Source organism: Microchirus variegatus, assembly GCF_963457635.1.
Source record: "Microchirus variegatus genome assembly, chromosome: 11".
NCBI lineage: Eukaryota > Metazoa > Chordata > Actinopteri > Pleuronectiformes > Soleidae > Microchirus > Microchirus variegatus.
The window spans coordinates 20,240,797-20,268,370 of NC_139812.1; the positions used below are offsets into that span (position 1 = coordinate 20,240,797).

General features: G+C 39.1%; 1 protein-coding gene across 1 annotated transcript in view; it reads right to left on the minus strand.

Moving 5' to 3' along the window:
- Nucleotides 1–27,574, minus strand: part of LOC310933848 (VPS10 domain-containing receptor SorCS1-like) — a gene marked incomplete at its 3' end in the record, with an annotated part of 86,904 nt that overhangs the window by 20,591 nt on the left and 38,739 nt on the right. Inside the window, exons 5-21 of the mRNA XM_083897419.1 lie at nucleotides 25,934–26,007; nucleotides 21,222–21,286; nucleotides 19,754–19,872; nucleotides 18,691–18,780; nucleotides 15,601–15,780; nucleotides 10,827–10,973; nucleotides 9,866–9,968; nucleotides 9,568–9,644; nucleotides 8,037–8,128; nucleotides 7,734–7,841; nucleotides 6,154–6,271; nucleotides 5,869–6,002; nucleotides 3,559–3,672; nucleotides 3,200–3,371; nucleotides 1,627–1,813; nucleotides 739–872; nucleotides 513–636 (exon numbers count right to left, since the gene is read on the minus strand). Of these exons, the coding sequence (XP_083753545.1) occupies nucleotides 513–636; nucleotides 739–872; nucleotides 1,627–1,813; nucleotides 3,200–3,371; nucleotides 3,559–3,672; nucleotides 5,869–6,002; nucleotides 6,154–6,271; nucleotides 7,734–7,841; nucleotides 8,037–8,128; nucleotides 9,568–9,644; nucleotides 9,866–9,968; nucleotides 10,827–10,973; nucleotides 15,601–15,780; nucleotides 18,691–18,780; nucleotides 19,754–19,872; nucleotides 21,222–21,286; nucleotides 25,934–26,007 (2,038 nt within the window). The remainder of the gene's footprint in view (nucleotides 1–512; nucleotides 637–738; nucleotides 873–1,626; nucleotides 1,814–3,199; nucleotides 3,372–3,558; nucleotides 3,673–5,868; nucleotides 6,003–6,153; nucleotides 6,272–7,733; nucleotides 7,842–8,036; nucleotides 8,129–9,567; nucleotides 9,645–9,865; nucleotides 9,969–10,826; nucleotides 10,974–15,600; nucleotides 15,781–18,690; nucleotides 18,781–19,753; nucleotides 19,873–21,221; nucleotides 21,287–25,933; nucleotides 26,008–27,574) is intronic.

Consider the following 27,574-nt stretch of genomic DNA (forward strand, 5'->3'; position numbering starts at 1 on the left):
TAGCCGGCCGGTGCGTACACGCGATCGTTTGCTATGGTTTACTTTTCAATAAGCCGTGGTGTGTGGTAACTGTCAGCTGAATATGTCCGTGGTTGTGGTATTTGTATGAGTATCATCTTATAACTAACTGACAACCTAATAACTTGACTGACAAACGGATCGTAATAAATAATTGTGACGTAAATGTGTTCTTCTTCTTCTTCTTTTTTGGAGTTGACAGACTGGACGCAGCTTTCGTGTTATTCTGCCCCCGCAGTCTGAAGACGTATCTGCATTTAAGGGGTGTCCCATTTCTAAGTGACAAAATAACCCTCAACACTTGGTTTTGAGGGCCAGTTAAGATTAAGGGTTGAGCTTGAGGGTTAAGATAGGAATTGGAATTGGCCCCAAATTATTACTATATATTATCATGTTGTCATGGGACTTTAAGGTAAAAAGATACACAAATTAAAACCAGGCTTCATTTTCACTGTATAATACGAAGTGAAAAAGGACGATAAAATATGGTTCACCGTAAACTGCCACAGTCATTTGGTCCTGATGGACAGTATCGCCAACTGAAGCCTGAACAGTGACGGTGTAACTTCCCACCTTGGAGAAAGTTAAGGACATCGTTCCGTCCAGAGTCACAGCCGGCTGAGAGACACACACACACAGAGAGAGAGAGAGAGACACATGAATTTCATTCAGCGAATAAAAGACGCAGCACGATTTAAATGGTGAGAAATGAAGCCTCGCCTCCGTTTTGTTGTCGAACCACCAGTAATAGATGACTGTCCCCACGTTGCTGGGACGCAACACTGTGGTGAAGTTCACCGCTTTGTTCTTGACGACCACGGCAGGAGCCGAGAGCTGGACCTGCTCAAGTTGACCTTTTCGGAGAGCAAGAGAAAAGTTTCACAAAGGAAAATACCACTAGTATATTTTGTGAAACTTTCAGCAGAAGGAAATGTGTTGGGCAAGAAAAAATTGTGGGCACATGTAGCAGTGGCTTTCTGGAACACAGTGAGCACACACACACACACACACACACGAATGGATGGATGGATGTTGGAGAAGTTGTTGTTTGACAAGTGCCTGTGGATAGATTGAAGCTGTTTTTTTGCTGCCATGAAAGTGTCACCATTGGATTCCATTATAATGAGCCGAATCCAAAGTGACAAACGCCGCCCTTCTCCGTCAATGAGGAGACAACAAACAGGCGTCTTTTAAAGCCTACACATGGTGGGTGAGTGACACTCAAAGCTTTGGATGGAGACGTCGACATCGGGACTCACTTTAATGAGCCGGTTTGAAGTTTAAGCAGAGTCATGAGCACATTTTTGCACAAGTGCTTCCAATTATATTGTGGTGGTTTTTTTTTGTTTCTTTCTTTCTTTTTCGTAGACAAGTTGAAGTATTTTGACCTATTTCTGAGGCTGATGGATGGTTAGCTGTGATGCGAACAAAAAAAACACTGTCAGATCCTAACAAATGTGGCAGGACGATGAACCCTTTTTACAGTAATTCGAGACTTGGGAGTAAATGGGACTCCAATTAAGAGATTACAAAAAACATAAACATCTTTGCTTGAGCAGTTCTTTAATGTGTTGGCAGCAACAGTTTCGGCGACTTTCTGTGACTCACAGGAGACGTGGAGGTAGAGAATCACTCTGTCAAAGCCCAGAGTGTTGCTCGCCGTAGCAGAGACCTGGTAAATGCCGACTTTACTGTAGATGTGCTTGACCCCGTCTTCGATGGAGCTTATGTTGACGTAAGATATTGCCGTTCCGTCGCCAAAGTCCACCGTTATGCTCGTCGTGAAGCCAAGGCCCTTCAAAATGGAAGACACTGCTGTTTATTGATTGTACTCACTGGCAGGAAAGAGTGTATTTTCCATGTCTTAGATAGTGTAGTTAGATACCTATGACTGATGATTATAAAGTACAGCATATTAAAAAAAAAACACCCTGTGTGTTGTTTCTGAAACGATACGGAGCATAAATTAAGGATAATAAATGGAGCGAGGTGAACTGGGAAAGGTGAAGTAATAATGGAATGAGGTGAAGTTGCAAATCATGTCTGCATACTCATTAGATATGCAGGTGCTCCAGCCTCTGTGCTACGTATGACAGCATGTCAATACAGAGATGTCTGGACACAAAAAGAAAACCAGCCGCTTGGACATTCTGCCGAGATTGTCTCGAGGACAAGCCGCGTGATCTCCTGATATATAGTCAGATCTTGATCGTTATGACCTGTTTTTGGGGGAATGTCACAGAAAAGAGGGTGGCAGTGATCTGGGGGCAATGCAGGGGTTTGTTTACTGGAATACCTCAATTTCACATTGGACAATGGATTGACACACAGTAGTAGGTTGGTAATCTTTTGGAAAGACTGCTCAACCCCACCCAAGATACCCCACAATAACCGATGAGAGTGAGTTCAGTTGAGTTTTTGCGTTTCTCAGCTGATCAGCAGCCTCCGTTTATTCTGAAGTCACATTAAATTGCGTACATTTCCGTGAGAACCCAAAACCCTGGAATCTCCTCCCTGAAAGTGTGCGGTCCTATGTCTTGACTGGATCGTCTAGTCCACATATGTCAAATTCAAGGCTCAGGGGCCAGATGTGGCCCGCGAGTGATTAATTGGTCTTAAAAATCTGTGTTAAATTAGGTCTATGCTGCTTTAAGGCATGCGTTGACCATAAATTACATTTCCCACAATGCACGGGATTGTGTTACCCGCAAAGTGACAGCAGCACCATCCCGGACCAGGTTACATCTATAATGCATATGTATTTGTAACTTTGTAACTTGAACAATTAATACAGAAAGTTATTTAGCAATAATGTTACGGAGTAGTTACCTTTATTTTACATTATATTTGGTAACATTTATTCTGTATGACAGTTACATCTGGCCCTTTGAGCGTAACCATTATGCTGACATGGCCCTCAGAAAAAATGAGTTTGACACCCTTGGTCTAGTCTATGCTTTTTCAGGATTAAAACATTCAAAATGTGTCACAAAAGTTTGTTGTGTCTGTGTCTGAAATCAAGTCAGATTTGAGAATCCTTTAGTGCGGCGCAGGCTTTACCCCGACAATCCCCCGGGCTACGTTCTTCTTATATCATCTACCAACTCTGGGGAATGACCGAAACCTAATTATCCAACAGTTTCAGCTACATCGACAATACAATACAATGCAAAGTCTGCACCTCTTCCAGAAAAACCAAGAAGGTGACATTCTTCCCCAGGGTTGCCACCAGTGTTCCCTCACTGGTGAAGAGCTGGAGACCCCTTGGGGCCTGAGTGGGACACTTTTGACGCCTGGGGCTGTACTTCAACAGAGTTCCTTCAGTGCAGTTGTTTGACAGAGCCTTGCGATATCTGGGGGGGTTCATGAAAGAAGAAGAAGAAGAACACGAGCGAGCGCACAGGAATACCAGCCGTGAGAGACCGTAAAATGGATGCACTCATAGTTAGAGCTGGTTTTACATGTAATAGCAGGTCTGGAGCTTGCATATAACCACCCACTACTCTAATGCCTGTGTCAAGTACAAGTGAGTCAGATTACCCCGTGGTGTTGAGGAAGCTCTCCCCCGTGATGCAGTCCCTTGATACCGCCGAAGGAACGAACCAGAAAGCCGGCGTGCAGCTCCCGTCAGTCTGCCTCTCAAACCCATAGTCGCTGTTTCATTTTTGAGGGGGGGGGGAGAAAAAAATGTTCTGTATTAGTTAATGATTGATTCAAAATGCCAACTATGAGTGTGAGTCTAGTGTGAAAAATGCCACAGCTTTTCTGAGTAATTAAGATTTAATCATTTATGCGTCACATGTCTTGCTTATTTTCACACTACGGAGTAAATTATTGGCTACAAGTTTGCATCTCCTTCTCAGCAAATGACTGTATATTAACAGTAAATGAATGCATCCTACATACTGTTTACTGTAAACACTCACACTATATTTAAATTAGAACATGCATCCTTTAAACGATTAGCCAGTAAAGACACACAAAAATACTGATTCTGGCAACGATTGACAACTGCGCAACTATAATTAACCTCGGCAAAAAGTCAGAGGGAACATGTCATAGACGTTATCGCGATCAGGGAAACAAGTCGCGGGAGCCAGATTTAGAAAGTTTTAATGAGTCTCGATCAAGTGATTAGGTGTCGTAACATGCAACGCGGTTGTCAGAGCTCGAAAAAAACATTTAAGAGCAGCAGAGACGGATGAAGTAAATTTATGAGATGTGAAATGATGTTCAAGAAGTTCTGCTGGTCTGAAGCGATACTTGTGATACGGGGGGGGGAAAAAAGCGTCCTGTAATTGAGTCTAAGGCTGCAATTCACTTTCATAAACATTCAAGTGCACTTGATATATAAACGGGAAGATGCATTAAGCGGGAATCCCATCACATAGCATATCTGTCGGGGTCCGCTGAGACATCGCACTTGGTGTCAAAGATTGATGGTGGGCGGGTCTGACACTTGGGTCTGAAAAGTTAGCGTGAGAATTGCGTGTACTTAGCGAGAGCTGGTAATGTGTCTAAAGTGCTGAGGATGTAATGCAGTGACTTCCTAAGACGCGCTTTTTAAAAGATGGCAAACTATCGCGATCCGAACCACAATATATGTAAATCACGTAGTCGAGAGCTAATTTGTGCATAAAATAGCAACTCATTTTCCTGCCAAATCGATATCAAGTTGAGTTTTCCGAGAGATAAAACTCAATTTTATGTACGTTATGTAAAACATACACACGATTCTGCTAATTTGTCCCAAAGGGCCCAAAAGAAATCTCCAGTGACCCATCAGTGGGTCCCGACCCAGTGTTTGGGAATCACTCATGAATGGAACATCCATGTCAGAGAGCTAAGTTTCGCGCCTGAATTAAACAGGTGCATTATGTAATAAATCTAAAGCAACTGGCCATAAAATCCTCCTAATATGTCGCAGAGACTCAGGAATAATGTTCATATAACAAACTGAACTCACCAACAACAACAGTACAGACAAAATATTTGCATTAAAAAAAATATTTTGCAGACTGCAAATCATGTTTATGTTTTGAAATCATGTTTTGGCATGTGGCGCCACCTACCGCCGTCTACCAATCATTGCAGTCAGTAGAGTCTCGGCTGCCGCGCAACCACGGGTTGCCAGTTAGGTCAGAAAACGAAACCTCAAAGACCTCTGTATTTTGAATTTGAATGTAGTAACCATTTTTGGCCACATTCTTACATATGGCACCTTTAAGTGTGATTTGATTGGTTTGTGCCTGTGGAATGTTGAATATTGCTCAACTTCAAAGTGCAAAGTGAATGTGAAGCACTTCAGTTGATGCCTCTTATGCACATAATGTGTGAATCCAATGTTTTTCAAGATTATCTACATTATATCTTTATTTCTTGATATTTATATTATCATATCATATGTGACTTTTTTGTTCTCTTGGCACTGATTTAGATAATAAAATTGGAAAAAACGAGGTTTTGCAAATTTGAGGTTTGTGAAACCTCAAGATTTTCTTGATTTTATAAATGAACCAACTGTCAGTTAATTACTGATGAAAATAATGGGTCGTTATTAATGAAAATATGAAAAAAAAAAAAAAAAACACAATCGTTTGTCAGAACTAAGTCTTCTAACCAAGACACAAAACATCTGACGACATGCTGTTGCAGGCGTGGTGACAAACTCATACGCCTGCAACAGAAGTAAGAATAACAAGTAGTGAATTATAAAAGAGTCTTCAAACACTCGGTCTTGTTGTGTCTTCGGTTCTAACTTCACAGACGAAGCCTCGGGAGGCTGATAAAGTGTAGTACACTGGATTTAATGAAAAGAAAAGAGTTTAAAAAAAAAGAGAGGGAACTCACCACTCAAAATCTGCGTCTGTGCACGGGCAAGAGTCTGACATCAGGGAAATATACTGATCTCTGGCCTTGACACATCGAACGTTTGTTTTAAGTTTCTGGAAGATTCTCTTCATTCCCATGATGCACACTTCGCCCTGTGATGAATAATGCATCATAAACTCTTCAGACGTTCTTTTATTTCCCCTCTTTATTGTGTGATGACGGAAATTAAAGGGAGCTGGAGTTTAATCAATGGGCAGAATGTTCGTCCAATCGGGGCGCCGAGAAGCGGCGAGATCCTCTTACCTCACTGTGCAGCTGCCAGGATTGATAATCGTCTGATGTGCAGCGGCGTTGGAAAATGGACCGGAAGTCAATTTTGACGAGTTGCCACTCGGAGCGATGACTGAAGTGACCAAATATTCTGCACACACACAAAATAAGTATGAGGAAGTTATAAGGCACTTAGGACTAAGGACTTAGACATTTTTCCATTATTCCAACTTTATTCTCGCAAATATTGAGTTTAATCTCAACATGTCAACCTAAATCTTGACATATTCCAACTTTATTCTCGAAAACATAGAGTTTAATCTCGACATGTTGACTTTAATCTCAACATATTCCAACTTCATTCTCGAAAATATCAAGTTTAATCTCAACATGTCAACCTAAATCTTGACATATTCCAACTTTATTCTTGAAAATATCTAGTTTAATCTCGACATGTTGACTTTAATATCGACACGATATTCCAACTTTATTCTCGAAAATATCAAGTTTAATCTCGACATATTCCAACTTTAGTCTCGAAAATATAAAGTTTAATCTCGACATGTCGACTTTAATCTCGACATATTCCAACTTTATTCTCGAAAATATCTAATTTAATCTCGACATGTCGACTTTAATATCGACACCATATTCCAACTTTGTTCTTGAAAATATCGGGTTTAATCTCGACATATTCCAACTTTATTCTTGAAAATATCTAGTTTAATCCCGACATGTCGATTTTACTCTCTACATATTCTAACTTTATTCTCGAAAATATAGAGTTTTAATCTTGACATGTCGACTTTAATCTCTACATATTGCAACTTTATTCTCGAAAATACAGAGTTTAAATCTTGACATGTCGACTTTAATCTCTACATATTCCAACTTTTTTCTCGAAATAATGATATTGATGATATTCTGACTTTATCCTTGTAAATGTGGACTTTAATCTTTGTGGACTTTATTCTCGAAATTTCTAATTTAATCTCAACATGTCGACTAAAATCTTGACATGATATTCCAACTTGTATCTTCAAGATTAATCTTTTCATGGCATTTTTTCTTTCATGCGTGGCCCTAATAATCTGTCGTATACAATACAGTTTCTATTCTAAATGGGTGAAAATTATTTTTTATATATAAATAAATAGGATTATAAAACATTTTCAACACCAAATTTAATAAATTCAGGAATATTCATTTATTAAGAGACAAATTCACCAAAAATGAATCACATGACTCCCCCTTGACCCGGATCACTGATGAAAATCATGTCAAGAAGCCAGATTTATGGAACTATATTGCAATTTCCACTGAGATGTTAATGTTGCCGCGCTCTGCCGCTGTTTTTAATCTACTCCTTTATTTACATATTTGAGTTTCATTACATTTCTTTGATTAAAGTTATTATTCTGGCCCACTTGGTAACGGCTTGTCTCTGCTCTGGAGCCACCGGTGCCAAGGAGGTTTCTCATTTTAACACGCTGAAACCCAATGAGCACTCAAATCATAAAAAATAAATAAATAAAAACATAAACTTCCAGGTCTTTAATTTGGGTAATGTTCAATTAACTAATGCAGCGACAAGAGAGACATTGTTTCCTTACGTCATGATGAGGGTGTCCTCTCCAGGCTCCCCCAGGACGCCGTCAACATACAGTGGAGAGGAGGTGAAGCTATATTTGTCCCAGTTTCTGCCCTCATCAAAACTCAGCCTGAGGGACAGAGGGAAGAGTTCGAATCACACGAAACAAGACGGAAAAAAAAACACAAGTGGAGCAGGATCGGGCGTGAGAATAGTCTCGGCAGGAAAACAGTCTCACATCTTGTTTTGATGATGGAGTATAGTCTCTAAAAAGATGCAGCGCAACCCTCAGAGAGGGGGGGAAAGAGAGAGGAGGGAGCCTTACCAAATGTGTCTAATTGGCAGAGGTGTGTGTCGGATGGCCACCAGAGATCCTCCTTGATTCAAGAAGAACACGCTGTACTCCTCCTGAAAAACCTGCACACACACACACACACACACACACACACACGACCTGTCAGCTTTACTTTACCTCACCAGAGAAAACAAAAAACAAGTCTGTGACATTAGAAACATGTCTCCTTTTTTACACAATCGTCTCAGTTGTGTGAATAAATAACATCAAGCGAGTGTCGCTCTCTTTGTCGAGCATGGAGCCGAGAGCGGGGGAAGAGAAAATAAATAAATTGCGTTTGCTTAACGGATCACAGCTTGCACATATTTCACAAGGCGAGGTGTCAAATCTTGTATTCTTAAATTCTTCTTCTTTTCCTGACTGTGGCATTATGAGCTAAAATGAAGTATTCTATATTTTTTTTTTTTTTTTTTTAAAGGTCATATTCCTACTATTCTTCAGGCGGATCATGTCTGAGTGAAGCCATGTGTTTTCATTTTGCTCTGAATTATATTGTGAGGGAGTTAAAAGGAATGGCAGCACTCAGCTAATTCACCCACTCAACAGTGTCTCTATATAAGAGTATCTATATATTTCAGAGAAAATGTGATGAATCTGCACCAAGCACTGAGGCCACCATTACATTTGCTGTTTTAGCAATGCTAAATTAACGCTAGTGTGTGAGGGGAAGGGAATTGTGCTTGCAACTGGAGGGTTGCCGGTTCAAATCTCGGGACAGGTTAAGGGCTAGGGTGCTGAGCAAGGCACCCAATCACCAATTGCTTCTGCACGCCGGTAAGAAGGATGGGTTGAATCGGCGTGAAATCAGTGTGAAACGACCTTATTCTCAAAAGATTACAACTTTATTCTTGAAAATTACGACTTTATTCTCGAACATTTACAACTTCATTCTCAAAAATTGTCTTTATTTTTGAAAGATTACGACTTTATTCTCAAATTATTACAACTTAATTCTTGAAAATTACGACTTTATTCTCGAACCATTACAACTTTATTCTCAATAATTACATCTTTATTCTCGAAACATTACAACTTTATTCTCGAAACATTACAACTTTAGTCTTGAAAATTACGACTTAATTCTTGAAAATTACGACTTTATTCTCGAAAGATTATAACTTTATTCTCAATAATTACATCTTTATTCTCGAAACATTACGACTTTATTCTCAAAATATTACACCTTTATTCTTGAAAATTACGACTTTGTTCTCGAAAGATTACAACTTTAGTCTTGAAAATTACGACTTAATTCTTGAAAATTACGACTTTAATCTCGAAAGATTGTAACTTTATTCTCAAAATATTCCAACTTTATTCTTGAAAATTACATCTTTATTCTCAAAAGATTATGGCCTTATTCTCATAATATTACACCTTTAATCTTGAAAGATTACGACGTATTGACAATAAAGTCATAATATGAGTTTATTCTTACGACTTTATTCTCATAATATTATAATCGCGAAAGATTTAAAAAAGAATATTGAAGAAGCTGTACCTCTCTCCAGGTGTTTCCAGCATCAGATGTGATGAAAATACTGACATTAGTACTGGTGAGCTCGGGTCCAACGACACCTGAGGCAAAAAACAAAACAAAAAAAAAACAGTTTAATCCAAAGAAACTCAAAGTGTAATCAAACAAGTGCAACATAACATGACAGGGAACAGAAACGCTGACTGATTTAATCGCTGTTTTGAGGTGAAAAGGTCACGATTATAGAAGCAGAGCTAAAAAAGAAAACAACACATTTCACTGACTGTGAGGGAATGTGAGAATGAAATCATCATCTTTTTACCTGATGCGATTATAATTCCCGGCGCTGAGTCCTTGCTGACAATGTTTCCCGACGTGTACGGATTCTCCGACACATGAAGGTGCAGATGTAACGAACAGAACGGCTGAGGAATGCAAAGCAGTAAAAAAAGAAGAAGAAGAAGAAGAGTTTCATACAAAAACAACATCAGACTCTGCAAAAAAATATCCTCTGAAATAAATCGTGACCTTTGACTACAAAATGTAAAACACTTGCAGGTCTGCTGGGGTTCAATATTGTTAATTAATTTAATCTAATTTAACAAAACAGGAGAATTGATTCTGCATAAACAAAATCTGTAAGAGGGAGTTACTCTAAATATTGACATTAAACAATAACGTTTGTGCCGCGTTGAAGAAATAAATAAAATAAACGGCAACCTCGTCAATTTAATGAAACGGATGAATTATGCTTTAATACACAGTCGATGTATTGCTGAAATTTGATTTATGCTGCTTCATTAAATTATTGGATGCTTTCACCTGTAAATAGGATTGTATAAAACATTTTATGTATATTGCTATTGATTCTCTTCTTTAATATCTACAATAATACTGAAACGTCATCAAATCTTTCAGTCCTTTAATGATGAATAACATGATTCATGTTGATCTGATCAATGATATCATCTATCAGAGCACTAAAATGAGTTCTACAGCATAATATGACATATTATAACAACGTTATTACATATTTACTGCCACCAATAATGCTAATAATAACTCGAAACATATTTCATCTCATGACAAAAAAACAGTATGTAGATGTATTTCAGACCGTGAGGATGTGATACAGATTCAACTCCACCTTCTGACCATGATCTGAAACGATGCTGTGTAGATTTTTTTTTTTTTTTTTTATTATTATTATTGTTATTTTTGAGCACAGGAAGGAAAATCCAAAAACCCGCCCAAACCCCTCCTCTCGTCAGTGGCCCACTTACCTGCTCACAATAAACCGCGTTTCCCTGGAGATCGGTTGTAGGAGCCTGAAGAAGATGCCAGTCTCTCCCCTTGTTGTAGGTGATATAAGTTTTCACTTGGTTCTCGACAACTTTATTTGACAGGAACACCCCTTTAATCCCAGCAACCTGCAAAACATGAGACAGAGAAGGGTTTGGGGGGGTGGGGGGGGGTAAATAAAAAAATAAAACTTAAATTATTCAAACTTAAGGAGAAGCTGAAGGCCTATATAGTTTGACGAGTGAAGTGAAGATTGAAAGTGATACTTTTTCTGACAGGGAGCACTATTTTGGACCATCTGTAGGACTTTGTAGAATCAAAACAACATATGGTGCAGCCCCTGAGTTATTTCTCTTAGTGTCTTCTTAGCGTTTCAAGTGCACAAACTTTGGCGACGTAGACGCGGCGCCCGTCGCTTGACTTCACATTTTCTCTTCCCCTGTTTTTTAAAGAGCACAAAACATACAAAATGTCAGCTAAAAATAGCTGCTGCTTCTTATTTCTCAACAGTCAAACGGCTGGTACGGAGACCCATTGTGTGCGGTCAGTGAACACACACACACACACACACACACACACACACACACACACACACACACACACACACACACACACACACACACACACACACACACACACACACACACACTGTGGTGTTGCGTTCTTTGTGTGTACACTCATAGACATAATGCATTCTCTTGCCCAGGGGTGTCAAACTCACTGTAAGTCAGGGGCCAAATACAGAGCAGGCTGAACAAGTGAAAGAACAGCATAATAACCAATGTTTTCCTTCCTATGAAAAACCTGACAACATTGTGCTTTAATTTTAGAATTTTACACATTCTCTACAAAGGTACTAAACGTTGAGTCACTGGTAGCAGGAACTATGATTAGAATTAGTTGAAACTAAAGTGGAAGCTAATAGGGGACACATTAGGAATGACTGTACACTTGCCCGGCTCTTAAAGGGGCCGCAGCATTCTCACAACAGTAGTAAGCAGTAGAAAATTCATCTTGCAGGCCAGATCGGACCTTCAGGGGGGCCAGTTCTAGCCCACGGGCCGTACGTTTGACACCCCTGCCCTGGCCCGTTATACCCTAACCTCAGTACCCAACCCTAACCTGCCAAAATGTCCTCACAAGGTCAAAATGTCCCGACAAAGCACGCTTGACTATTGGTCCACATGGCCTACGAAAGACATGTCCAAACACACACAAACTTGTTTTAATATCATAGTGAGGACACATCATCAACATAATGCATTCCCTGACTAACTCTTAAACTAGTTCTTAATCCTGAAAGCCTGTTAAAGTTGTGTGGACCGGCCAAAATGTCCTCACAAGGTCAAAATGTCCCCACAAAGAGGGTTTGACTATTAGACATGTACACACACACTTAACCCTAACCCTAATCTAAACCTAAACCTAACTAACTAGATCTCAATCCTCAAAAAGCCTGGTAAAGTTGTGTGGACCGGCCGAAATGTCCTCACAAGGTCAAAATGTCCCCACAAAGACGGTTTGACTATTAGACATGTACACACACACTTAACCCTTACCCTAATCTAGACCTAAACCTAACTAACCCTAAAACTAGATCTCAATCCTCAAAAAGCCTGGTAAAGTTGTGAGGACCAGCCAAAATGTCCTCACAAGGTCAACATGTCTTCACAAAGATATGTTTGACCATTGGTCCACACAGCATACTAATGAAGACATGTACACACTAACACACACAAACTTGTTTTTATATATTAGTGAGGACACATCATAGACGTAAGGCTTTCCCCAGCCACTTTACCCTAAACCAGGTCTTAATCTGGAAAAAGCACTTTAAAGTTGTGAAGCCCAGACAAATAATCATGTCCCCACAACAATAGCTTTGTACGTTTACACACACACACACACACACACACACACATACACACAGATGACTGTATGTTGGTAGCAGCTGCAGATTAGAATAATCTCGATCCGTCATTCCCACAGACTGGGTCAGGACCCACAGATGGATTCTTCTGGTGCCAAATAACTTTGCAGAATAATGTTTTTCCCCTCAATCTTTTAGGCATAATTAAAGCTGTAGTATGTAACATTTTTGTTATTATTTTGCCTTTGTTTGGTCTTCGTGAAAGAGAAATGACATCATGTTATTTAGATGATACAGTGCTTAACTACATGAATAATGAATAATCTCTAGATTCATTCAAGCTATACTCCAGAAACACTAGGGCTTTAAATAGCACCAGATATTATGGAGCATATAAAATAATGCATGTAAGTATGTTAAACAGGGCATAGTCACACTGTATTTTTACTGTATTTTCCTCCACTATATTACTCTACTTTAGTATGTGATGTAGTTTTGTCCACTGTAAAACTGTAAATTAGCTCCATAGGGAGCTATAATCTGGTACAAAGCATATTTTCCTCTGTGATTGATGTTCAGTCAACTAAACAAGCTAAACTACAGATGATGCATTGAGCTCACACACACACACGCACCACTCAATATCTATAATAAAGTTATTATGAAGTACTTATTTATTTACAGAATTCATTTTGCAACATGAATGCATTCATTATTGCGGGTTTCCAATATAATTTTAAGCATCATATCAACTTTTTTTTTCCACTCGAGTTGAGTTTGAGGGCCCAAAAGCAGCCAGGACATAAAAATATAAAAGAGAAACATTATATGAAACTGTGAGTTTAAAGTTTAAGGCTGCGTGTGTCTGTGCTTTATTTGTCACAGCCAGAGTTGGTTTGTATTTACCAATGCGGCTCTGACACCAAAATATAAACACTGACAATCCCTGATGTGCTGTAAGTGTGGTGCGTCTCTGTATGTATATATATATATATATATATATATATATATATATATATATATATATATATATATATATATATGAGCCCACATCAACAGTCGAAGCATGGCCAAGGCTCGGTGGGAGAAGCTCAGTCCAGCGTGGACTGGAAAGCAGGCATGAACAAAACGTGTAGTTTGATGGATTACGGTGAGAGACATACATATTTCATGATTTGCTTCTTACAAGGTGCCAAAAAAAAAAAAATGCAGTGTATATCAAATCGAAAAAAAGATCCATTAATATCTAATAGTCCTCTTGGAATGTGTTGTATTACCATTCCAGTCATTTAAAAGCACAGGTTCATTTGTGGAGGCAGAATCGAGCGGCGCTAAAGAAACCGTTATACGCGACATAACTAAAATAGTAGGTCAAGGATTTTCTGCCAACGTCTTGCTAATGATTCATTAATTTCAGCTCGGTTATATATAATTTGTGACTAAATGTGAGTGAGAAAGTATGGGCGGCATTGGAATAGGCAGAATACTCGGTGTGGGCTGTACACTGCGTGTGTGTAGGAGTGTGGCACAAAACAAAAATGGTACGATAATCCATATGAGCATATAATTGGACCAATTAATGACACAAACAAGCACACTCGGAGAGCACAGACCTCTAATCGTGCTTAAACACTTTGTTATCTGCGTTATACATACCAGCACCTGATGTTTTTACCTTTTAATCCACCGGATCCAGATCTGTATAGAACTTTACCTGCTGTTGCCGTCTTATATAAGCATGACAGAAGTCATCCTGATCTGTTCACATGTGTCTGATATAACACATCTGAACCATCCATCCAGCCATCTCCTACCTCTTTGTCCTCCACGGTTCGTCAGTCCATCACAGAGACAAAAGGGTGAATTCCAATTCCTTGCTTAACCCTCAATCTTAACCCTCAATCTCAAAAATGTGCGCTCCCGCTAGTGCAAGTGCTGTCCCGATTCTCAGAAAAATTAAGTTGAGGGGCAAGTTTAAGGGCTGTATCGTCCTCAATATTGAGCTTTTTCCGAGACCACCCTTGGGAGCAAGGGCTACCCAGAATGCATTGCGTGTTTTCACATAAGAAAGATGGCGTCGAAAGCGGCGAAACGAGTGCGATACAAATTAAGTATTTTCTTTGTTAATAGAAATATCAAAATGATGAAAACCATTGTATTATCTTAGTTTAGGCCCATATTATGGATTACTGACGTCATTGTTGTGTAACATTTATTTTTATTTTACGATCTTTTGTCAATAGCCGGCTGGTGCGGACAAGCGATCGTTTGTTATCGTTTACTTTTCAATAAGCCGTTGTGTGTGGTAACTGTCAGCTGAATATGTCCGTGGTTGTGGTATTTGTATGAGTATCATCTTATAACTAACTGACAACCTAATAACTTGACTGACAAACGGATCGTAATAAATAATCGTGACGTAAATTCTTCTCCTTTTTTGGAGTTGACAGACTGGACGCAGCTTTCGTGTTATTCTGCCCCCCACAGTCTGAGGTCGTATCTGCATTTAAGGGGTGTCCCATTTCTAAGTGACAAAATAAGCCTCAACACTTGGTTTTGAGGGCCAGTTAAGATTAAGGGTTGAGCTTGAGGGTTAAGACTGAGGGTTAAGATAGGAAATGGAATTGGCCCAAACATTCACTCTCACACTCAAGGTCAATTTAGAGTGTCCCATATACCTAATCCCCCATATTGCTTGTTTTTGGACCGTGTGAGGAAGCCGGGAAACCCGGGAAAAACCCATGCACACATAGGGAGAACGTGCAATCTGCATGCAGACAGATCCTGTGGCCCGGACTGATTCATGTTACATTTAAATTGCCAAATCCAAACACGTAATCTGGATCAGATTCGGACGACATCATCACCCCGACGTCACCGCCTACCTCGTACAGGTCGATCATGATGTTTCCCTCTGGCCCTCGACTGCTCACGACGTCCTCCAGCATCAGGGTGAAGAGAAGTCCTCTGGACTCAGACATGTACAGGTTGTACGAGTCGTTCTGGTGCTGATCCTGGATCGCTGCCACCACCTGGTTGTCGTCGGTGCTGATTATCTGCAAGTCCTAAGCACACATGACATTCAGGAGAGGAACAATAAAGGCTTCTTAAATGTGGATATTTTCACGTTCATTAAAGAAATCATTAGAACTGAATCGTTTTGGTTTGTGGACAAATCAAGACATTTGAGAACATCATTGTAAATAACGATGTTCTCAAATGTCTTGTTTTGACATTTTCTGGACCAAATAAGTAGTAGATTATGATTATAATCATTTTTATTGCAGCTCAGTTTCTCAATTACATACATTCTACACTTTAAACACACTTTAAACACTTTAACACTTAAAATAGATAATATATAATTTATAATATGATTTTTACTTTACGTTTTAGACGTTTTTAGACGTAGACAATATATATATATATATTTTTTTTTGAAGCTGTTTTTATGGGATAATCTTTCATAAAAATACCAAATTCTGTTTTGTTTTTCTCAAATTACCAAGATAATTTCATCATAAAAAAATATTTCGGCTTTGTTTTCTTCTGTATTGATGGGCAAATTTTTCAAAACAGAGCCAGAATCATATCTTGTTAATTCACAAATGTGTTCATAACTTATTTATTTATTGGTAAAGGCAATATGCATCCATTAAACTGAGCTCTTACAAGGAAAAGTATCCCATTAATTCAGCTTTTTGTCATTTATTCCCTTTTTTAACGAATTAATGCAATACGCCTCTGCGAGTATCATTAAATCATTTTCTTTCAACATTAAGGGTGAATCAAGATGTGTGCACATTATTACAATATTGCATCATTCAGTCAGGATGGGCAGAAATGAGATCCCAGGCGTTTCGTGCCGCGCACTAAAAAATGAATACGCTCCATAACGAAGACTGCGTTTTCTTCCTCTCTCTTTGGAGTTTGGCGAGACGTGTGTGTCCTTCTCAAAGAAATTTTTTTTGACTGTACACGGTTGAGTGGGTGGTTGGACAGATTGATTGAAATAACACGGTGAGCACTAAGTCTCCTGTTGTTATGACACGGTGTCTCAAAACCATTACGCCGCCCTGCTGTGCCTTTTAGTGGATGTAAATTAGGGCAGAACTCTATTCTGTGCAAATGCAAATGGATGTTTTCTGCTTCAGAAAACTTCCGCCCGAGTTCTGGAGGAGGCGGGGGAGAGGGGTGGGGGGGGTGGGACACCAACCACGCAAGTCCACATTTTGATTTTGAAGTAAATATTTGTTGATGCGGGAGGGCGGGGGGGGGCCACTGATTAAAAACAACAACATCTGAAGGTGTGATGAATATGCATCGCTGAATCAATTTTCAGAGGGATATTAACGCGCGGAGAACAATTAATCAGATTTGTCGGCAAACATCATGTGTATCTGTGAACAAGCCGGCCTGAAATCATTTGAAAAATCACCCCACGTTAAGTCGACATGTTTCCACAAAACAGCCCGAAGGAAAAATGTGTTGAGAGTTTCACAGTAATATTAACGTCCCTGTGAAGCAAACGCAGAAGATCTTCTCTTTAAACATCATATATATGTGAGATTAAGTGGCTGAGAACACGTGAAACAATTCATAACTGTGGAGGAAAGAATGAAAAACAGTTCCTCTCCAGTCTTCGGTTCAGGTGTGCCAAAAAATGTGACACCATGATGCATCGTAGCCATAACTCCTCCTAAAACCTAAAATGTTACCGTTCACCTGCTAACTACACTCGTGTCTTTGGTTTCCTAAATAGTTGAGATGCATTTGTCCGAATATAACAGCTTCAGAGTCATTGTGAGGGTTAAATGTCTAGTTGCAGGGAGATTCTCCACTGTCTCTTACACTCTTAGAAATAAAAGTGCTAAGTAGAACCATGTAAGGTTCTTCGGCTTGTCCTCATAGGAGAACCCTTTTTGGCTCCAGGTAGAACCTTTTTATAAAGGTTCCACCTGAAACCCTTTTGGAGGGTTCCACCAAGAACCCTTTTAAAACCCTTTATTCAGGAAAGGGGTTTTAAAGGGTTCTCTGGATCAAAATGGTTCTCACTGGAACCATTAGTGTTACCAAGAACCCTTGAAAAAACCCTTTCCCAAAGAAAGGGTTTTTTAGAAGCAAATGGTTCCAGGTAGAACCTCAACCCTTGTAGAAGAACCCTTTTGGAACCCTGGTAGAAGTAGTCATCCGATCCTCTGTGACGTTCATCATCACAGAGGCTGGAGAAAAAAAGCAGAGGCACCCGTGGAAGGAGGTCAGGCCGTACTTTTTTTGCAAATGGCGAGAATAGAGAAGTTTGGCAAGGAGACAATGGATAGAAGGATATGTATGTGGTATCATACACTACATCCTCCGAAACTGTAGGGGGAGCTCTGTTGAGTAAAAAAAGCAAACAAATACCGGACTTGCTTAAGAAACTACTAAAAACTAGCAAATGAGGAAGAGAAGAAGAAGAACAGAAAGAAGAGCTGACTCCTGTCATGAGGCTGCAGTACCACTAGGTAAAGAGAGAGGGCGACAGAGAGCAGGGCTGTAGCTAAACAAGCTTTGTGTTTGTGTACACTGTTATGTCATTAATCTGCGATAAATTTGATGAAAATGTCACTACTCTCTGGACTCTACCAGAGTGTTTACATTAATGGACACTCTGGGTGTTCCAAGTCTTTGGTCCCCGCTTAAGTGAGTGGACCAGTATGCGTGTGTGCGTGTGTGTGCGTGTGTGTGTGTGTTATGCTGCTCCAGTGGACACGTCCCCAGTGTCTCAGAGCAGAGAACATTGCAGATTTGAAAAAAACGTAATTTTTCAAACACTTAGCATCTGTTTACTCTCTCTTAAATTTGGCACGACGGTTAGTGACACATCCTTCTGTGGGGTGACAAAGTCAGCAGAGGTATTTTTATCTCTGCTTGTTTTTGTAGCTTGTGTCTCGTCAAAAACCAAACACTCTCTTTTGTCTCCAGCGTCGTCTTACCTTCGGCAGAGTGTACTTAGGAAGCTTCATTGGGTAGAAAGCGTTTCTTCTGTAGGACACGTAATGAACGGACTGGCCGCCTACTGGCACCTAGTACAGGAATACAGAGAAATCTGCATTATACACGTATTACATTTATTTATATACACATCACAAAGTCTGTTTGATACATTCAGGCCTTGTTTAGTCTGCAGCCCAGCTCGGACCTTTGAAGCATATCCAGATTGTATCCAGATTGATTTATTTGGCAGTCTGAACAGCTAAAAAAAAAAAAAACTACATACAGAGTAAAGTAAGGAAGTAGTTGTCATATAACATGTTAAATATTGTTTGATAGATTTTTTTTGTTCTTGTTATCGGAGAGGAAATCATCAATTTTCATGCTTTAGTGCACTATAGCTCTACAATATTGTTAATTTTCAAATTCTTTCTTTACAATTTATAGCCTCGCTACATCAGGGTCAGACATGTTTACATTACGCCTTTACAATTTTTTTAATTACACTTATTTACTGATTCAACCACAGATGTGGTAACTGTTCTATTGTTGTATGTTCCGTGACAACTGATTAAATGTAACACAACATCTTTAAGCACTCATTCCTGCATTAAAACACAGAATAGTTCATATTGTTGACGGTTCCAACGAATATTGAACTGTTTTACAAATTAAGTTGAAATATCTGTGAGGCGAGAAATCGCAATTAGATTCGATTTTCCCAAACAGAAAGACATTAACATCACGTACTTAAGTATCTGATAATTGTTTTAATTACATACGCACATACAGCATGTTTTCTGAACAACATACAAACGCTGATCACTAACAGCTTTTATCAAAACTCTGGGCTTTGCTGTAATTATAATGTCTGTGCATGAGGGCAAAGCAGGGCTCCAGTATAATACACAACGCGTACACAACACAGTGATTTCACCCCCGCCGCCTGCAGGATAATGGTCCCTTTTAGTTAATGAAATGACTGTACATTAAGATGCAATCGAATGCAGCGGTGCCGCGTTTAATTGTCTTTTAATGAAGCCAGATATCGCAATAAAAACCCACCTGGATGAAAACGTACTCGTCCTGAACCACCAGGGAGTTGGGGATGATAAATCCAGGGAAGGGTTTGCCCTTGTTTCCGTCGGAGCAGTTCTGAAGTTTGCACGTTATGTACTGTGACCCTGCGCGTGAGCAGAAAATGAGAAAATAGAAAATATGTGGTAGTTTTTCAGAGGGACAGAATAGGGAGGGGGGGGATGAGGGGAGAATATTTAGAAGGTGGACTGTCCTGGTGCGTTAGCATCAGCCAAAATGAGGCAGTCTTGCCCCCTGGGGGGAAAAAGCATTAACACACGTGGCCTTATGGAAGTGGCCCTCTCTCTGCACCGCGGCTAACGAAAGAGCTAAGTCATAGCATTGGCTCTTGAAAAATGAATTAGCTTAATCGGATCAGATCTGTGTCTCCACACAGTCTCCACACGAGGAAGGTGGTTCTTTCACTGTCAGTGACGTCTGAGGGTTTGTTTCTAGATAAAAATAATATATTCCTCGGTGTGGAGCTGGAGGGATTTTGACCGGCGTGCATACACTCTTTGAAATAAAAGTGCAAAGTAGAACCATATAAGGTTCTTCGGCTTGTCCTCATAGGAGAAACCTAAAAAGGTTCCACCTGGAACCCTTTTGGAGGGTTCCACCAAGAACCCTTTATTCAGGAAAGGGGTTTTAAAGGGTTCTCTGGATCAAAATTGTTCTTACTGGAACCATTAGTGTTACCAAGAACCCTTGAAAAAACCCCTTCCCAAAGAAAGGGTTTTTCAGAAGCAAATGGTTCCAAGTAGAACCTCAACCCTTGTAGAAGAACCCTTTTGGAACCCTTATTTCTAAGAGTGTAGAATCTCTCGCTAATTTCACTATAACCAGTGTGGGAAGTATATGTGTGGAAGAGGAGGACGATGAGAGAGAAAATTATCTTGACGCATGACACAATTTGCGCCATTAATGCGTAACCCACAGGCTGTGTGTGCAGCCCAGATTTTGGAACCGCGCACAAAGAGCACGCAGGGTGCGCCTGGACAGTGAATGTGTGAACTGAATCTCCGGCCCACCAGTAGGTGGAGTGTTAAGCGCCGCTCACCAAGCAGAAAAAAAAATTTAAACAACAGAAGAAGTAGTCATCCGATCCTCGACCTCGCGACCCTCAAACTGCCGAACACCGCGACTCCCCTGCCTGACGTGAGCTGCTCGAACCAGACGTGTCCGAGGGAGCTGTAGCATCGTTCTCTTCTTCTTTGGTAGGAATGTGTAATTTTCCCTGCGCCGAGACTTGCACCGCCACCCGATGGTGGAGTCAGATACTACAGGACCCTGACACGAGTGCATCAGGGACTTTATTGGGAATAAATCTCCTCCTGTGAAAAGTCCAGAGCTGACAATGTGTATTTTAAAGTTGGTTCTACTTTGGTATAAAGAGTTTGAGAACCACTGCACGAGCATATTTCACAATTAATAGTTGTATTATTTTGTTACTCACGTCCGTCAGAGACGCTGATCTCCAGGTGAATCATCCCTTGCTCTTTGTCTAAACCCAGTCTGGACCTGTGACATCAGAACAAACATCAATTATAAACGTGGTGGTTATTGTTATTGTTTAGTGCGCGTCATTATTTATGACCCGCCCGTAAAATCGAATGAATCGCGGTCGTTCCGCCTCATGAATCAAATTAAATCAAATCAAATCTTTTACAATCAGACTCATAAAGTACAATTAAAAAGAAACAAAAATAAAGAAATTAAACAATAAGACACAGATTTTAAAAAATGACATAGAGGCATTTCAAGTTTTGGGAACAGCTCATCGCGCTGCTGTCACATTTATTTAATTTATACATAAAAGTTATTACTTACGGTCTGTTTAAAACATGAGCTGCGACTGTGAACGTTATTTTTAAACCCAGCTTCTGCACTTTACTTTGTTTCTTTCTTCAACGTCATATTTTTAGAAACCTTTTTTTTTTATTTTCTTTCTTTTTTATTATTATTATTCTGTACCTTGTTAAATGTATGTTATAATTGGGTTGCATTCAAAGCACAATGAGTTGCCCTTGAGTATGAAATGTGCTGTAAATAAATAAATAAATAAATAAATATTAACGTTGCCTTGCCCTCATTATGAGTTGATATTTGTTGCCCTTATACAACTGTGTATTTAAATAAATGTGTTTTATTTCTTTAAAAAGAAACAAAGTCTCTTCAAACTTTTCCCCAGATCTCATGTCATCTCATGTGATTATATGGAAGTATATATATATATATATATATATGTATACATGTTTTTACCTCAAATCCAACAACAATTTAATGTGTTTTATACATTATCTACATTTAATAAAGAATTTGCATCACATACGTTTAAACGGTTGCATTAGTGTGACCTGATTTGAATCACTTGACTGGAAAAACTCTTTAAAAAAGTCAAACCCATATACTTTTATCTTTCTAATTGCATTTTTCTCCTCGTGATTTCACTGTATTTGTATTTATTTTGGACACAAAGTGGCTCATTATTTAAGTCGTTGAAGTTTCTCTGCCATCACATTGAGGCAAACCTCGAGATTAGTGACGCGTTCTTCTAATAATCTTAAATTAAATTATCGTTTAATCCTATTCTCCGCCCTGTTTTAGTGCTTGTTTTTACTTTCTCTCGTTCTATTATTTCCTGCGCTCTGTTTTATTATTTCATTATAATTAGGCAGTTTTGTTCTAATTGTGCGTGCTTTTTTTTTTTTTTTTTTTTTAATGCCTCCAATTTTTTCCGAACTGTTGTTTTGTTTTTATGGTGAAATGAAGCCGTTTTGCCTTGAAGACTTCGCCGTAACATAAGGTCGTATTAACAGTCAGAAGCAAAAGCCGGGGATTCTTTTCGAGTCGGAAAATAAAAAGAAAGTCTCTGAAGGACAAAAAATAAATAAAATCAAAGACCAACTTCACATTTTATCAGAATAACTGGCGTTTAACTCTGAGCTACAACGACCTCACAGACATTTGACCTCCGCTACTCTTTATGTGGAAGGTGCATTTGCCATTTCATTCACTCCCAGCACAGATTCTTCATGATAGTTGCTAAGTGCAGAGCGACAGCGGCGACCACTTGTTATATTAATAGCAGCTGTTGTGACACAAGATGGGTTTCTGCTCATTTTCCATCGCACGTCTGAAGTATAATATAAAAGGCCCCGCGTCCTGCTTCCCTCAGCACTCTGTAATTGCCTCAAAGCTCCATCTCTTTTAATGGACTTTCTGTCAAACGCTTCATCCAGTTCTCTCGGTGTGAGCGGGGCCGCGGTGTTTGCTCTTAAATAAACCGCCGTGATGGGACACACTGTTCCACTACTGTGACGCTGTCGGCCTTGCGTGTGGCTTAACATGTGGTTCCCACTCATAATATTTTGTTCGACTTGTGTCCTGGAGGACAGAAGAAAGAAAGTGCACACATTATTTAGGCCTTATCTCTAGTATATTTGATCTTCAAGAGGCCCCCCCACTTGACTTAATTCCTCCCACCGTTTAATGTCAAGTTATAATGAGAACTGGCCCACGACCTCCTTAACATTAATAACACCTACGGTTACATCATCACACTTTATCATGTATTTATGTATATATGAGCTTTTGTGTGTTTTTATTACAGTTGTCCATGTGTTATTTGATTTTAGCATCATACATTTTTGTGAACTGTGTATCACTCCGTATCATACCAAACACTTTTATTTTGAATTTCTGTGAAATATCACCATTGATATCATTACTGTGTTATCGTGATGTGGTTTTAAGCTAATTTCCAACATTTTTTTTCACATGACCCGTCAGGCCAAACCCACCAAACCAACTCTAATCGCTGTAGTATATATGCCAGGCCTGTGGGGGGTGCTGTGTGCAGAGAAGAAGAAGTGGAACATGTGTGATTTGTATGGGATGTAAGCACTCCTTGCGAGAATCAACTGCACCTTTCATACAGAAACATCTTACATAGCACCACTTCCTTTCAACCTGGCTTTCAAAATAAGAGCCACTTTTATGTAAGTTTTATGGACAATAAAGAAGTCTGAATCTAAGTCACTGCCTTTGGCTTTTTTCTTTTACGATTTTTTTTATTATTAGAACATTTTGCTAAAATAGATTGTTGTTATTCCTACAAACTAAAATGCAAGTTGTTATGATACCTTTCATTCTGTTGTGTTTTTCTTTCGGCTTTTCCCCCTCTAGGGGTCGCCAAATCTCATAATCCATCAGATATATCTGGAAAAACTAGATAAAACAAAAGAAAAATCCCTTACATTCTGTTTAGAGACTATTTCTTCTAATAAGAATCTAACTCTTACACATAAATTTTGCTTTTTCACACTTCATGACAAGCAATTTTCATATTTCCCGTAACGTGGCGTACCATTAATGCTCGTGTCTGACGTTAATGTTTCATCAATGCGGCTGAATTCCACGTGTGCGTAACTAAGCAGACTTCTAAGTCACCTTCACAGCATATTGTTTTCTCATAGAGACGTTTGCAATGGCTGTAAATTAAATAATCTTAAAGCCGTGGGCGTCACGTTCATGTCCCCTCGCTGCATTAAAACAAAATAACAGTTGTTGTACTTGTTGTTTTATTGGTCTCCTCCTCCCACGTGTGATTTTTCCTACTCACGCTAATATTATTAACACATTGGCTCATTTCAATCTTTAAAGATTAATGTATAACAGATATATATCTGCACCGGAGGTCACTCCGACCGCCTCGAATAATCCACGGGTCTGTGTTTTTTAATTCTATGGACAAGAGTGTGAAAAAGGATTTTCTCGCCAACAACTATAAAACCCATTATAGGATTTATCCTGGGCCATAATCCCTGTTGCAGCAACAAACTGCTAATAACGCTAAAACGCTCAGAGACATCCTGAGACTCTGCTACATCATCACAAGTGATTCTGGGAAACACACTGAAGTGTAGATATTAAACCAAAACAACTGAAAAACTGACGGCTAATGTTTGATTAGGATTAGATTTGTGACTTTAGATTTATACTTTTATAATAATAATTATATATATATATATATATATATATATATATATATATATATATATATATATATATATATATATATATATATATAAATATGTAGTGTATATCACTATGTATATCACTATGTATATAAAGTACCTGGGCTTTTCTACCCCCAATCCCATGGGGCCATTATCCTTAAAGGGCCATTTTAATCCTTAAATTAACTGAGATTAAACAAAGAATTCTGACTTTAATCTCAGAATTCTTGTTTGTTTGTTTCCAAAAACAACAGACATGTGGCCCTAATCCTTAGAGACAGAATCTCAGAATATTTTTTTGTTCAGGATTTGTTCAGAATTTAAATTTCAGATTTCAGATTGGGTTTTTTCCCCACAAAAACTGAGATTACGGACACAATCCAAAGAGTTTTATATTCTTGAACTTTTCTGACTTTAATCTCAGAATTCTTGTTTGTTTATTTGTTACCCACAAAATCACATGTGGCCATAATCCCTAGATACAGAATGTGGTGTTTAATCTCAGAATCTCAATTTTGATCTAATTTGAGATTTATAATTTTTTCTCAGGATTCTAATTTAAATCTCACATTTGTTATCACATGTGGCCTAAACCTTATGGGACCTATACCTTAAATAACTGAGAATGATGGAATTATTTGTTTAATCTCAGAATTACAACTTTTATTTTAGGATTCTGGCTTTTCTGGAGTTTCCTCTCAGAATTCTCAGAATCATAGCAGTTAATCTGAAAATTCTGCCATATTTCTCAGACTTCTAACATTAACCTCAGATTTCTGTTGTGTGGTTTTTTTTCTATAAAATAAAAATAAGTAGAATTTGAGTATCAAATCATGAATTTATCTCATTAATAATCTCAAAATCCGACATGTGATACGTGTGAGAGAAAAGAAAAGAAAAGCTCCATCTCGACTGGAGACAAAAGTAAAATCCCCCGCATTTTGTTTAGAAACTAAGAATCTTTTATTAGTTTTTTCAAAGTTCATGACATGTATTTTATGAAGTATAGTTCACGCCAGATTTAATCTGTTAATTGAACATATTAATGTTTATTCGCCATCTGTTTGCTGGCCGTCGTTCATGTTTTTCCAAAAGCGTATCAACACATTCCAGCATTTATCAGTGTGCGCTCTGCAAATGATCTCACCAGTAGAATCTGTTGGGGACGACGCCATCGTGCACAAGCTGCCACCTCCGCCCAAACTCAACCGAGACGTAGAGCTGAGAAACGAGGGAGGAGGAAAAAAAAAATGAAGAACAAATAACAAAGAGAAACCACGATATACAACTTAATACGAGCCAATTATCCAGGAGCTGTCGAGGTTGTTTGTGTGTGTGTGGTGTGAAAAGGTCAAGGTTGATTTGACGATAACACCATTGAGTAGGTTGTGAAAATGCATCAGTGGTGAGAAAATCTCTCTGTTCCTGTAAAAAAAAAAGAAAAAAAGAATGATACTCTAAAGTTTCTCAAAAACAAAACAAAAATTATAATCGCAAAAACCATTTATTCTCCAGAGAGGTGAAGATAAAAACATTGTTGTTTTTTTTTTACTATCATGATATAAAGCTTTTGTGTCCAAGAAATTCACAAGGCCTCTAATCTCCCGCTAAAGCATCTTAAGCTCAGGGCTTCAGCAACATACGCAGCATCATCTTGACTTATCTGAGAGCTTAGAACTTTTTTAAAAAAGACACAGCAGACGGTCGATAAATGTAAAATGAAACCAAGCTGAGGTTAATTTAATCCTGGCAGCAATAAAAAGGAAGAAAAAAAACCTGGTATTTCGGGGCGCGACAAAGACACAGAGAGAGAGATCTGAAGGTAAACTTCTGTCAAGCCTCTTTTTTATTTTTGACCCAGTGATTGACTGACTCTCCTCTAACGCTTTCATCTTCCTCGCTCAAACATTTATTTCACTTCTCAGACCTTGACAGTTTCTCTCTCTCTGAAAATCAAGTCTTTCCAAGAGCAGTCGGGCGTCAGAAGACGAGTTTGATTCGTCAGCGTGTGTGTGTGTGTGTGTGTGTGTGTGTGTGTGTGTGTGTGTGTGTGTGTGTGTGTGTGTGTGTGTGTGTGTGTGTGTGTGTGTGTGTGTGAGAACACTGACGCTTCCTTCACGCAGCACAGCCCAGAGTAATAACGGGTTCATGCTCCCAATTGCAAGCGTGTGTGTGTGAGATTCAGTGGTACGTGAGCTTCCTCTGAAAATCGGAAATACTTTGATAAATACTGATCGTAGTGGAGCAGAGTTTGTTCATTTACGAAGCAAATGGCCAAGATGGCTGACCTCCCGTTGAGCTGAGGCCATGGTCTTGAGGGACTTTTTTGTTAATCTTGGGCTATAAAAGGTTCCCACCAAGTTTTGTGAAATTCGATGCAACTTAATCTTGGCGTGTTCCAGCCATGTTTCACCTTAGGGGGGGCGCTATAGAGCCCTAGTGCAAGGTATTTTAACGTTAGTAATGATAATGGTGTTACTACCAGAGCTCAATTTTCCCTCAAGTGGTGCTTGGTGTAAAAAGTTTGCGAATCACTGGTCTAGGACACATTCATACAAGGTTAAATAAACAGTTCACAAGATGCTAGCTAACTTATCTGCCCTATATCCTGATTTTTTAAAAATGCCAAGAAGTTGGCTGAGAGCTGAGTGAGGGTGGGAGGGCGTGGTCCATGATGTGAGGAGACATTGAGTAGTGATACCCTGTGAGTGAAACCGGCAGGTACTGTTCACTGTATTGCGTTTTAATTTGATGACGATACGTCACCAAAACACGTGTGTTTTTCCTG